Source organism: Myzus persicae, unplaced genomic scaffold, assembly GCF_001856785.1.
Source record: "Myzus persicae strain clone G006 unplaced genomic scaffold, MPER_G0061.0, whole genome shotgun sequence".
Classification (NCBI taxonomy): domain Eukaryota; kingdom Metazoa; phylum Arthropoda; class Insecta; order Hemiptera; family Aphididae; genus Myzus; species Myzus persicae.
In genome coordinates this window covers 98,938-114,482 of record NW_019103917.1, presented here as the reverse complement: position 1 = coordinate 114,482, position 15,545 = coordinate 98,938, and the positions used below count along the sequence as shown (strand labels likewise).

The 15,545-nt window shown below is 31.0% G+C and overlaps 1 protein-coding gene across 1 annotated transcript; it reads right to left on the bottom strand.

The window, feature by feature from the left end:
- Nucleotides 1-2,227: 2,227 nt before the first annotated feature.
- Nucleotides 2,228-14,535, bottom strand: LOC111036303 (extensin-like). Its single transcript, XM_022318296.1, has 2 exons — nt 14,313-14,535; nt 2,228-3,630 (listed from the first exon to the last, which is right to left on the bottom strand). Exon 2 carries the CDS (start codon nt 3,618-3,620, stop codon nt 2,460-2,462), a length of 1,161 nt encoding a protein of 386 aa, XP_022173988.1. The 5' UTR covers nt 3,621-3,630; nt 14,313-14,535; the 3' UTR covers nt 2,228-2,459.
- Nucleotides 14,536-15,545: the final 1,010 nt, after the last annotated feature.

The following is a 15,545-nucleotide window of genomic DNA, read 5'->3' as shown; positions in this document are numbered from 1 at the left end:
TTAATAATATTGTATCGTACTCGTTAAGGACAATAAAATAGCATTAATTTATTCCTTATTGTTTATTTAGTTTATAATTATTCCAACAACGTTTTCGTTGGGGAAATGTGAATATTGTCATTAAAATAATTCTGATTATTTGACGATAACTTATACATAAACTATGATCAAAAATATAATTGTCAGTGCAATAATTAAATATTATCTTTACTATTTAAATTTAAATTTATATTTGATTTGTTTTGTTAAATATTTTTTTAACCGATAAGCTGTATTAACTATACAGTTAGCTTGGTGCGGAAAGCGATATAAATATAAATAGTAAAAATAAAAAAATATGTACAATTATTATTCGCCTATAGTAATTGAGCAGAACACTTAGGACAAATAACCACAGTTATATAGTAAAAACTTATCAAAAGTACAAATAATCACTTTAAAAAAAAGGTTTACTAACATAGTAAGTTTTAAAATAATACCTTACTAATTTAGAAATGTGGAGATTTTAAGAAAATCTGCACAAAACTTTCATCTGATATATTCTATTACACTATGTAATAACTATACTAGTGTATTACTTGATTTTTATTTTTAGTGACATTTTATTGTCTTGAATTTTTTTTTTCAATAAAACATACAATATTTCTGTAAATTCAAAAAGTGATTACACTACTCAGCACTTGGACTACCTGTATATTCGAATGTAACAAAATTAAAAATTTCAATTTTATAATGATTTATTATTTGTTGATATAACAGTATAAGAATATATTGTTTGATGATATAGGTAGTGCAAATATTATAATAATACCAATGACTGCTTGTCTAAGAAAATACTAATTTATGACTTTATATAATGATAGTAAGTACCTACCTACCTAAGTTGATTTATAGATTTAATAATACAGACATACAAAATCTATTATATCATAAACCTAAACATCAAACATTTTTACGTCACACACAGTTGGACGCTGATTCCGTATACAAATCAATATGACTGCACATTTAAAGTTAAAATAAGGCGCGTTGCCTAAGGACATCTCCTGCAATAGGTAGTTAAATTTCCCCAACTCTTCCACATAAATCTTTCTATAATTTATACTAACATTTACTAGTTATGTCTGCATTTGTACCCAATGCTAAAATAAATGCAAATCAATTTTCTTTTACATAAATCTCTCAAAAAAATTAACATCGTATAATGTGTACCTATTATATTTTCAATTATTTTAAACACGTGCTTTCCATAAAATAAAACAATCAACCAATGATTAATGATACAATAATTTTTTTTTTAAACTGACATATAGCAGTTAGGACCATTAACGAAATTCTTTAAACACATTATACCTTCATCGCTACTATCAACTTAACAAAATATGTTCATAATCCAACAATTCTAATATTATTTTGTATAAGACCTATTCATGAATAAATTACAATATTTTTATATTATTCCTTCATAATCATTACGTAGGTACTGTATGTCTGTGTAGCTCTGCAAATAAACATTTTTTTCATGTACCTAATAATAAAATTATCGTTGCATTAAAATAATTTTTTAATACTAATGACTAATAAATAATAACCCTATTATACTACCCACTTCCCTTCGCTTGGGTATAGAATTAACTATCCTATTGACATTTTGTTCCATAAATGTTCTCATACGCGCTGTCTAGTTCTTACATAATACTTTTTTTTATGTATGTTGTAATCTTCTATATAAACAAATATATATATACTCATTTACAAAAAAAATATATCTTGCTTACAGTTGAAAAAAAATCATTGAACTATGGGTTTTAAAATTGCTTAGCTTAGGTACTTGTGTACCTATAATTACCTGGTACCAAAACTTAACATAAAAACATTATATTTATATATGATTTGTAAGCATCTAAAAAAATAATTCAATTCATACTTTAACACTTGACATAAGTATATTTTATAAAATGATATTAAATTAATGAACAAAAAAAAAAATGATACATTCAGTTTACGTGATCAATATACATTAAAATGAAAATAAATGTAAACGATTTTTTTTTAAAACATCAAACAATATAAAATAATATAAATGAATAATATCAAATAGTATTGTTCTACATTATTTTTATTATAAATCTAATGGTAACAATATAATTTAAATATTTCTCGATTTTCTAAATTGCGGTTTGGCGCATAATTATCCTAAAAAATTATATACTAATGATTCTAATTGTAATAATAATATAATTATGATGTAATATTCTAATATGGTAACGGCGTTAAATTGCCAATTTTTTCGGTTGGCTAACACACTAATGAGGCGTCATGTAGGCACACAAACACACACTCACACACACACACGTACGTGTTATGTGTTTGAGAAGTGTGTTATAATATATTATATTTATGATTTTTTTTATGATTTTTTTTATGATTTATGTTCCACACACGGAGGTTAGGATGTTCTAGACCTTGAGGATGACCAGGTCACCGTCTTCGGTGCCACTGGAAGACGACTTCGGTGATTCGGATTCAAAAAGAGCTGTGCCCTGTGCTGAAAACGCGCCTGGATACTCGAAAGATGGGCTGGCCTTGGGGTAAGTGTAACCGGTTGCAGCAGATGGATACGCTAGCGGCTCGCTGGGTCGGTCGTATGAATAGCCGGCGGACGCGGACGGGACAGGGGCGGGGGCTGAGACCACGCCGTAGTCGGTGGACGGCACTCCAATGGACTCGACAACAACATTGTGGTGCTTGTGGCCACAGTCAGCTGGGTGCTTGGTATCCGGTACGATGGATATCTCGTTCTGACGAGTCTCCACCAAACCTTCGGTAATTGGTTCCGGCTCTGGTGTCGTGGTGGTGGTTGTAGTGGTTGTGGTAGTGCTAGTCACGTGAACGTGTTTATCACAGTTCTCAGTAGGGGCTGGTGATGGTGCGATGTATGGCCGGAGGAACTGCGGTGGCGGAGTGGGAACGGCAAATCTTTGCACGGCCACGGGTTTCCTTTGTTCGGGGAATATCTCGTTTTCGCTGATGACCACTTGTACCTGGGGCTTAGGTGGGGCTACGAAACGTGGCACGAAGAAAGTGGGTTGTGGTTGGAATGTGGGCTGTGGCTGAAATGTGGGCAGAGGCTGGAATGTGGGCTGTGGTTGGAATTTTGGTGTCTGGTATGGTGGCAGGAGCCCGGTGTCCACGACGTGCAAGTGTTCTGGGTGGTCGCAAGCCGGCTTGGCCACTGAAATCGTGTTGATAGATTCAGCCGGGTAGTAAGGGTTCTGTGGTGGTGGTATGTACACTGGTGCCGCAGTGGATGGTTTCAGTGTGGTGGTGGTCGTGGTTGTCGTGGTTGGTGGAGGAAGGTAAACAGGAGCTTCGTAAGACGGTTCAGGTTTGATGATGGTTGGCTTGACGTCTGAGGCTTGACCTTCCGGTGTGGCAGGGCCAACTCGCTTACCAAACATGTACGTGCCTTCTGGTACGTTGGGTCGTATCTTCTCACCGGGCAAGTTGAACAGGTACCGGTAGAACGACAGCGAACAAGGAGTGCTGGTCTCTTGACCGTAAACATGGCATGCTGCCACTACCAACAGTACCAACGACAATTGGGTGAATCCGTTCATGATGCTTCACCTGGAAAATAGCGAAAAACTTTGTGTTAGTGAGTTGCTGTAATTAAATTGTTTGAATATTATTTCAACAACACATTACATAATAATAAGTATTTAATTAGAGATGTGATCGAATATGAGAGAAATGATTTAAGGGTTTAATATAGTTACTTACTGTTTTGGTTTCTAACTATTACCACATGGATATACAAATAAACACATAATATAATTTTATTACCTGTGATTAATTATTTGTGTATATTAATTAGTAATTACAAATAACTATTCACATTTTAATTCTTTAGATAAGTATTGTAGGGAGGATACTTATCTAATGGTCATCTTAGATAAAATAAAGGTACCTCTAGCTTGAATCAAAACATAACACTCAATAATTTAAATGGTCGTATAATAAGGTGTAAGACGCCATAACATACTATGCAAAATCATAAATAACAATATTTTGGTTGACAGTTGGAATTATTTATGTTGGATTAATTAATACAGCAAATATTATGTATTTACAATGTGCTTATTGTAACATATAAGGTCCTGCTAATGTTATATTTATTTATTTAAAATATGATCGTACTACAATGTAAGAATCTATTTTAATTTTAATATAGGCATACATACTGAATTACTAAATATTAGCTATTAAAAACAAAAACACAAAACGAGTAACAACGAAACCATTTTACACTCTGCGTGCCAACTCCCCTGGGTGAGCAGGCATATACAATATTATATTATATATATATATATATATGACTTACACCTATAATTCATCACGGATGTACCGCCGACACGATGAGCTCTGACAATTGCAAGTGCATCGTAATATACTGGACGACAAGCTGTGTACGCCAATACCGTGTTTAATAGATGGAATTTTTTTTTTCATCATTATTATTGCCTATATAGCTATACCGTGGTCAGTGATGTGAGAACAGCTGGACTTTTGGACCACGTCCAGTTCGGATATATCGTATATAATATTATGCCGAACGGCTAACACGGTTCTTCTTCTTATTATTATTATTATTATATTATGTTTCGTTGGGTTTCTACAAGTATGTCCACCGATGATAAATCCCGTATGTAAATTCGTAATCAAAACCGATAACTCATTGTGGCATATTATGCTTGCGCTAGCTAGCTACCTACTTTGATTGAACATATATTACATTTAACTCGAGACATGCGGTTATGCAACGGACGAACGTTTTTTATTTTCAACGGCGTGCAGTTATCGAAACCACTATTGATTGTATCTGGTACTGCTTTCGAGAATTTAAACACTTAGCGAGCGTGTCATATTGCGCATGCGTGTATTAAAATATCATATTACCTACTGCCTATTAGATATATAGAACTGCGAAGAATATGATTGACCGTAGAACTATGTAACGATTTTCGGTATAGTCTTAGATAATATTATTATTACCCGACAGGTAAAAAGTAAACACGGTCATCTTGGATGGCGGTGACTTTTTTATCGTCCCGGATTTTGAAACGGGTTATTCGGGTTTTTATTTTTGGCATAATATCGGGGATAATAATATTGCATACGATCGTTTAATTGAAAAATGTGGAAACCAGTTGCAACAAACTCGAGGGAAGATTATACATTTTTTTACTAAACTATTGATTTTTTCTTTTTGACATTCCAACCACCTGCCTATTTTTTGGATTTACGCAACAATATTGTGTAACTCCCTTGGAATTTGTCACATCCTTCCTTCGCGATATGGTGATATTATCCACAACATGCAGTTCAAGAACAGCATTTGTCTGCACTTCGAGTTGATGAGTACCAGAAGTATTAACTTCGTTGGACCTTGGCCCAGTGATGATTTCTCTGAATTTATGTCACTACGTTTTATAGTTTAAACTAGTTTTGAACGATCTTCCCAATTATAATAATTTTAAGACGAACATCGAAATATGCTAATTTATATTTCAATACTGTTTTAAACTAAAAATTAGAAGTTGACCCAAACCCGTCAATATAATATAATATATTAAACATTATATAATATTTTGTTGAAAATATCAAATTTATAATAGAGGTCTTACGTATTTAAATACAATACCTAATTTTTTTCTTTCGTTGTCATTGTCTTACTCTTGAAAACAAACAACATAGTGCTATTGAGCTCAGTAGTTAGAATTTCGTTTTGTTGGTTTAAATATTAGAGTATCCTGAAATAATACTATCGAATTTTAAAGGAGATTCTATATGGTTTATGAGTAAGTAAATGAAAATGAGAAATTATTTTAAAATGATAAAATATAGCTTTTAAAAATATCGAAACAAATAACCATAACACGATTTCTCATTATGTCCTATATAGCGCTGAAAATTATAAAAAATGGGCCAACTGAAAAATGATTTCAAACGAATGTCATAGGAAATAACGGAAAATGTGTTACTATTGGCAGTCACAAAATGTAGTTAGGTACCTATATACGTAAAAGACGATTTCCAATTATGAGCGTAGTTTGCATTGTACATAATATTTTTAATAAAATCTATCTCAATACTTATTGGGTTTCATCTATTGGGTGGTTAAGTGTGTGCAAACAGATACTTTTTCCGGCTCAATCTGAAAATTGAAGGGTAGTTGAATGAGGTCACATTCACACAGAGGGGTATGTTTGATCAGCTACATTTTGGAAAATCGCTGGCCCTATCGATTCATGAATATTATTAAAAACTATTGTGTCACACAGTCGTGTTTTTACAGAGGATAAAAACGTAACGACGTCAAAGTATAATATATTCTCGTTTTTGACCGTTTCGCAACACATCCGGTCGGAACGGTCAACGATCGTTTTCAAAACGGAAGTCGGGGACGTTTTGGACATAACGCTGCACGGGGAAAAAATGAACATATAAAATATAGTATCAACCAACAAAAAATACACGTCATATTATTCCAGCGTGAAATACCGAACGGTTAGGTATGGACCACGCGCCCGTGTCCGCTGTGACCGGATACTTGGTTTATCCGTCTCGATTTGGAGATAAACACGAGCGATGAGCGCCGCCGTTCGCACGGCATCACTGTGCAGTTGGCGTTTCGGCTAAACCCGAAAGAAAAAACAAATTTAATCACGCGTCCACGTTGCCGACGGCTATCCGGGGGGAGGGGCGGGGGGGGGGCAATCAATCATCCGTTGGCCAGGCGCGACTCGCACATAGGTAATCGACGACGACGAGTGTTCCACACGGACGCGCATAATATAGAAGTCACGCGGAAGTCGTCGAGTCGATTAATATTAATAACGATTATAATGATAATAATAATAATTGCGTGCCAAATGTTTTCGTTTTTCGACATACCTACGCGTCCCGTGCGTCGAAGAATCACCTTTCCACCAGACGCTCCCGTGACGTAACCTTCTGCCTCGGTGGCCAAAACACTATTACACGCGGCTGCATTGCAATAATGACGACGGCGAAGTTAATAATGTTATGCGCTTTACTGTTAATAGGTATACACCCATTATACGCGCTTGTTACGACACCCGTTCGCGTGTATAAAATATTACCATATACCAACGTTACCGGACCAACGCACGTGCAGTCATCGCCGTAACGTCTATCCTCGGATCGTACATTTATATTTACGAATAATATAATATGTGTTACGATTCGAGTGTTTATCCGCATCGAGGGGCACGTCAACTAGATTGATCCGACGTTTTTCGGTAAGTCATTTGGCGAAAAGTGTGGTTTGGACGATAGCCGTTCCCGAATCGTGTCCTCTCTGCTAGATCGGATGCCACGCATAATTTACGGTTCACTCGCACGCTGCACACTATACGCGTTTTTTGCAACTTGTGAACTTTCTTAATCGAATGCGTTGCGTATAGAACATTGGTTATGGCTTATAATCTCGACTTTTGTCGACAGTGTTTTGGCGTACAAAACTCTACACTCGCTACATTGTTAAACAATAGATTTTAAAATGGCGGTGATAGACTGACTTATTTAAAATAAAAAATAATAATAATCGAGAACAAAAAGCACACACGCTATAAAAACGAGTACCCAATACAAGTTCTGTTTTGCTTCGTTTTAAATTGAAATTTATTGGTATTGAGTAGAGAAATACGATATACTTTATCAAATGTATAGAGGTGGGCCAAACTCAGAACTAATATGGTCTCGAACCGAACCTTTTAATAGTTAGTAGAACCGAACTCACACCGAACTTCTTAATACTTTAATAGTATGTCGAACCGAACAATTCGGTGTGATGCTGAACTCGATATGTTCAAAATCGATCCGCACCCGTACCAAACATTTTGTTTACCACCAAACTGAATCTAAGCCAAGCTTTTGAATAAAAACTACGACTCAAACTTTTTAGTTTCACGATAAACGAAAATATAAAATATAAAACAATTTTTGTTCGAAACGTGTGATGTATTCCGATTATTTTTTAAATTTGTACACTTTTTCGAATTAATTATTGAATTTCAACCTTGTTGTTGGAGTTCTGTTTGGTTTGGATTTTTTAAAACTAGGTTCGACTTTTATATTCAAACCAAGTTAAGTTATGTTTGATTTTTTGAACTTAATAAGACAGTTAGACCCATCAGTCACCACTAATATACATGTATAATATATTATTTATTGTCCATCCAAAAAACGAGTTATCATTTGAAATCTTGATATATATCTATAAATTATACAAATCTTGTAATCATTTTTATGATTTTTGAACTTTAACAGTTCTTAAATTTACTAAATATCTATACTCATTAGTTATTATATTATGACGTATTGTAAAACGTACGAATACCCTTTTTGCAGTAGGACATGCAGGTCATCGATAATATATTATTAACTCGTTAACTTTTAGAACATTTAGTTTACCCTCTTATTAAAAAAGCCACTATTTTAAGAAAACTCTTAAGTATTCAAAAATAATCCTTTATAATTTTATACTTCTAAATATCAAATAACTACGAAAGTTTTTATGTCGACACTAGCAGTGACTGAAATGTAATGCATTTGGGAACTATAGCGTTACCTACTTCTTCAATGTTTACCAAATTTGTTTTCAGTTATTTTTATTTCTATAAAAATTAAAGTCTATAAGCCAGATAGATAAATTATTATGAAAGTCGAAGTTTATTTTTGAATGATGTCAAAGTCATAAATATGTTAGTTGAGAAACATATATTACCTTATTGTTGCGCTAAGATGTTATAGGCAAATCTATACTGGCGCTGATCATGTCCATCTGTTCAATCGTTTGCCATCGGACAAGTTTTTTTTTTATTTACGATCACCAATAAAAAAAATTCAACTCTTCACGATAGCGGTCTACCAATAAAGCAGTAGCGTAAGAATTATTGTGTACACTTTATACCGTTCCCAAATTGGTGAAGGCCCAATTATCTTACTGCGAAGTGGGTTCGTAATTTTATTTATTGTTCATTTCAATTTATTCAAATCACCTTATTTGATTTTATGCATGTTAACACTTAAAGATGTTGTTTATAAATACAATGAATATAAAGGTACATGCACACAAAACTATATCAATCATTATATTATTACAGTTTTGGTATTTCAATGACGTAGCTTAATAACATGTTATTAACTTAACTAAAGAAAAAAATATTTACCCTTCTTTATATTTCTACTAGGTGGGTTAGTTGATTTCAAAACTATAGCAAATTATGACTTTTATTAAGTTTTCTAGATGTTACCTATCATGTATTAACTTCAATATCTAGTTCCTATTTAGTTAAATATTATTGGCTCACAGAATTAATTTGCACGAAATAGTTCATACTGAAAATGGAATTAATCGACGTAGTTCTAAAACTCCAACCTCCCTGATATTGATGTACTGCCTAAAATATATATTATTTAATTAAATATATTGATAGTCCATATAATATACATGGGTGAATACATAATAATAATAAAACAAATTCTTATAGTAGTAAATCACAAAAAAAAAACGGTTTACTTGATACGCACTGATTGATATTTAAAAACTAGTATTCAACTACTATTCTTAATAATTTATGATTCAAAGGAATTTCAATTATTATAAGTTATAACTTATCATGAATGGACGTAAGCTTTTCATACATTGTCTTTTAAAATATTATTCAAATTCAGTGATCTAAATAAATACAGTGTCCTATAAAAACCCACATTTTAAAATCTTTTTAATATAATAAAATAAGTACAAAATTTAAAACAAAAATCTTATTCAAGCATATTTAAAGGTTTCAGTAAGAGAAAATCTAATTAAAAAGGATTTAAAAAATGTGTGGTTTAGTTTAAAAATAACCATTACCGGTATAATCAATCAAACGATAAGTGAGCCTTGATCAAAAGAAAATATTAAACACCATAATAGTGGTGACGCAGAGAAAAGATTTTAATGAATATTTTTTTCTTCTGTAATATTTTGGCAGGAGAAATGTATAATGTTCTCTTCGTCAAATGAAGAAATTAAAAAAAAAATTCTTCAAAATTAATCACTGTTATAAAGGTCGTTAGGTATAGGTAGGTACTTATATAAAATATTTTCTAGTTGATTTGAATAAATAAGTATTATTTCACTGAATACTTAAATTTATTGAACCCATTTACGGTAGTTTCAACATTTATTTCCATGGTATTCGTCGGTATGAAATATTTGTTTTTAAAACTCAATTGAACAGTATTATCTTATTATTCACTAGTAACTAAAGTGTTATATGATATGATGTGAGACTGAGTATAAATATAAAAATAAAACATTATTAAAAATTGAGAATCCATTCAATGTAAACATCAGATAGGTATATTGAAATTTGTTTATAGAGGAATAAATTATTACTTCGGGTTATTTGTTATGACTTATGATTTAGAGAGAATATGAATTATTTATTTATATATTGACTACATACTATGTCTTACGTTTATGTAAATATATTATTCTGCACATTAAAATGAAAACTAAGAGCTTGATAAATTGAAATAATTTATTGATTGTTTTCTCAATGTAAAATGTAATAAATTAAATTAAATATAAAACATTATTCTCCATAGTTAAAGAATCTAATTTTTTTTTAAATTATTAGTAAATTCAATTAACACATTATACGTAAGCTAAACAAACGAATTTAAATACTAGGTAGGTATATTAAGTTTACAATTAATAAAAATAATAAAATTCATTTTCATGGTTGCTATTTTACATATTTCATACTGTGTAAATTATGATATTTTGGATTGTAATGATATGTTAATAAATATTATTGATTATCAATGAAGTATTGGACCTAAAATAAGAAAATAGATTTAGTTTAAATTCTGATGAGTTTTTAAATAATAGGTACAATGAAAAGAAGAATGATCCCGAACACGCAGTAACAATATTTTGTGTAAGGCCAGTAGGAGAGGGAGGAGTAAGTGTTTAATAAAATATAAACCTAATTAGTTTATTATTTTATACTAAAAGAAAAAAAATGTTCCTATAATAATTGTATACACACTTGTCACATACCTCTGCTAAATTTTTGTCATATTCAGTTTTTATTCATGTGAAAGAATGTTCTTTTAAATTTTCGCATAACCCCTTCAAATATTAAGACACAACACATGTGATACTTCATGATGATAACTTTTGAAAATGTACCAAAACAAAAAAACCCTAAACACCCTATCGTTAGTTAACATAATATTTAACCCTCTGTTTCATAATCCTGGGCATAAATGATGATTTTTTTTGCCGTTGTGAAAGCCCGCTTTAACGATAATGACACAGAAAGGAAAAAAAATATTCGTCAACATTGACAACGTTGATGTGTATGCGATTCATAAACGATAGAAAGGTTCGATTTATTGAATTATAACCGATTTTTATAAAAAAAAAATACATAAAAATGTTACAATATTACGTAAACTACTGTGAAATATTTTTGAATAATTTAACGACCGACAGTAAAAAAAAAAATGATGATGATATATATTTTCACAGATCTTTCTCACTGCGCACTTTCGAGTCATACTGACTTTTATGATTATACCTACTCAAATTTAATAAATTATACTTTACGAGCTAAAATTTCAAAGCTAGTGAACTGTGAGTATTGTGGTTTTTAACATTGTTTCCGGTGTTTCAGATATATAGCTTATTGATAGCTTAACTTTACTATATTTTTACTTTTTTCTATTAATACAGTAACTGAGTACCTATAACCCAAATGCCTTACACTTCTCTACTACTTCAATCTAAATACATACAAGCTGTAATGTAACAGATTTAAGTTCGGTTTGTTATTTAATTCATATACATACAAACAGTTAGGAAATTATTTTCCAATAGAAAATTGAAAAAAAGTCTAAAGCTTAAACTCTTTTATTTAATACCAGAGAACTAGGAGATCTGGAAACAGCTCTTCAACGTCCAGTTAAATATGTCTTTTATGAATAAAATAATAAAACCATAACTAAGTTGACTTAGGATAATATTTTTCCATCATAATATGATTTTTACACACAGTTATACACATAGGAATTTAGTAAATATATAAATCGGAGTAGTATTTCCTTAAATTAATCAGTGCTACGAATCTCTAGACAATCCAAGATCCAGACAGTATAATCTAAGTCTAGACAATCTATATCAACCTTTATACATTATTATTGACTTGCAAAAAAATAATACAAATAGAGTTTTCTGATAGTCACTTTAAGTTAAGCTGAAATGAAGATAATATGATGTAATAGAAACTATTTGACTTGTGTTATTTTAAGATTGAACAATTCAGTAGGTATAATCAATCAAATCCTGATAATCATAACATCTGACAAGGCACTAAAGTAGGGTAGGGACATGGTCATTATTCAATAACTTATACTAGAATCGCAAAAGAAGATGTATACTATTGTGCTTCATATTAAATATAATTTTATTAACCCTAAATATCTAAAATAAACTTTTCATCGGGTACCTTACTGAATCCATTTTTTAGTTTATTTTCTGTCCAAACAATATTTACATACATATTTTAGAAAGAATAATGAATAAACTCCTTTTTCGAAGGATAGGTTTCCAGCCTATAGCTAAGGAATAATAACGTACCTATCAGGAATTATTTTTTCCGTGAAACCAGTAATTTTAAAAACAATATTTATAAGAAAATTGAAAAATGTGTTTACAAAATAACGTCTATGAAAATATGTATCTGTAAACTGTAAACATAGGATGTTATTATAATGAGCAAATATTGTACATTTTTTTTTCAAACACTGTGTGGAGTAAGACAGTAAAACAACGTCGTGGGCTGTAACGACGATATTAAATGTTAAAAATGGTTTAATATACATCGCTCTATGCAACTGCATTAAATGTATTTTTTGGTCAGTAACACGAATGGCAATAAAAATAAAAACGTTGGGCATGTTGCGACCCTTTAATGTATTCGACGACACAAGTAAGTAAGTTGTTATTGGAATAATAAATGTACACATTAATAATAATAAAAAAAAAAATTGTCCGAAAATAGCATAAAACCATTCGTTGTACCTTAGGTAATTGAATATGTACACTTATTGACGTATAAATAAATAGAAAATCAGATTTTAGTTTTTTATACGAAAGTTTCTAGAGAATTGTCACACAGCTCAAGCCAACGGAAGTGTTGTTATGTTTGCTACCATGCAGTCCCGCGAGATTAGAAGTTTTTTAAACCGATTTTTTCATAGCTCAGTGTCTCAACCGATTTTTCCATTTCGTATGCATATAAATCGTAAGAAATTCAACCAAAAATGAGAAATGTCTAACAAATGTCGACAAAATAAAAAGTGGGTAAACAAAAGCATGAATTGTGAAAAAGAGATTTGTTTTCTAAACTGAAAACTTCTTAAACAATTTATTGAAGTATAAAGATCAAAATTATTTTTGAACCTTAATATTTTACCTACAATGGATTTTAAATTTTCCATAGTAGAATACAATTATTTAGAACTAGCATTGATTTGTGTTTAAATTTCTAATGCCTTGTGATTATAAGTAAGATAAACAGTAACATGTATTTTCAATATAATTACTAAGATGATAATGTTCACTAATGTGTATGATGCTATTTATATGACTTATAATAAGATACTTAGGATATTAAACTTAAGAATATTTTTCTAATTTATTTTCTATATAGCCAAACTTAAAAGTGATAATTCGATAATAGAACACATCATTTAATGTTTAATTATACAGTATGACTTCATCACTTCATCAGCTTAGAAACTAAATAATTTTTAATTAATTCAAATTTCTATTAGAGTATATTATAAAAATGCATTTTAAAATATTGTAAATAAATGCATTACTGTACTTTATAAACTAACTTAACCTATTTTAAATAAAAGTTAATTAGCAAACATTGACGATTTCAATGAACTATTTTTTTTTAAAATTAATTACAACTATTATTGCGATAGACAAATTTATAAAACGGACTTTTAGAAAATATATTTACCCAAATTATTAAAATAATTAATGAATACAATGTACAAAACAGTGATATTTTATTGATATAGTTTTAAAAATGTTTATTATCATGATAATATTAAGTGTAACTTAAAACTTTTGGAAACGTCTCATTGCATTATGTTTACCATACACAAATGTTACTTAAGTTAGGTATGTAAAATAACTGTATGATGGTACTTACTTGTGGTTATTCTGGTGTATAACAAAATTTATGGACACGCTGTCCTGTGACGAAAATGGTTTTCGGTAATACCGACGTCCAATAAAGTGCCCGTAAATGACGATGCCAAAGTCTGACACGGTGTTCAATTCCTTTCGAATGAAGAGCGTATGTAGATGTATTTTCACTCAGGTCTTGTGACAAAAACGCATGTGTTGAATCGGTCGGTGGCCGCAGACCCAGGTATTTATACAGGCATTAAGAGGAGTAGGCTACGTAGGTGTAAAAGTGGTCAATGACACGTTTGGAGGGAGCTGCGATGTGATGATCGGTTATAAATTTCCTACCACGGCTCGATCGCAATATGTAGGTATATACTACAATATATTATATAAATTCCTGCGCGTTTTTTAAACAATTTTTTACCAATAGTTTTTATTATTTTTATTTTATTTTTTTGAGATCCATCGGCCTTGGTTACATTATGATAACATGACCTAGTCATCGTCGTGTGTGTGTGTGTGTCTGTGTCTGTGTGTCTGTGTCTGTATGTATGTGTGTGATTCATTTCTCGGGAACACTCGGGAATGATTTTACATAGTTTTCGAAAGGTCGGGGACACAAAACTCTCGGCCATCGCATTGGCGCCACGACGGGTCGACTGTTCAAATAGCCTGTGTGGATACCTTAAAACTATTTATAATTACCACACAGATTCTTGTATGTATTTGTATCGGTTTCCACATTCCATCATGCAGTATATAGAAAATATGATTATATAACACTTAGGTATATAGTCCGAAATGTACACACATTTGTATGGATTTCACACAAATAGTTTAAACTCATTTAACCGAATGTATAACTCATTGTAAAGGGATAACTATTATTTTATTTGTACTATATTATAGACTTCAGTTATTGAGCATTAGAAACTATGTGTTTAAATTATAAAAATTAAAATGTATCAGTATTTTATGATTTATTGTTATTCATTTCCCCATATTGCTAACACATAATAGAAACTGGGTAACATCCAGGCCCTGCAGATTATAACTATTTCGGGCCCTAGGAACAGAGTTTTAAATGGGCCCCGACAAGAGTATTTTTATAAAACTGTATTTTTTTTCTGAAACAATGTTTTTTATTACAATACAAGCAAAAACTTAATACAATTAAAATTAAAATTAATTATATTTATTTGCTTAAGTTGTATTGCGATATTACATTATGTATATGTTATTATTTATAAAT

Excerpts from the sequence above, each read along its gene's own strand:
- LOC111036303 (XM_022318296.1), bottom strand. The coding sequence starts at position 3,620 with ATGAACGGATTCACCCAATTGTCGTTGGTACTGTTGGTAGTGGCAGCA.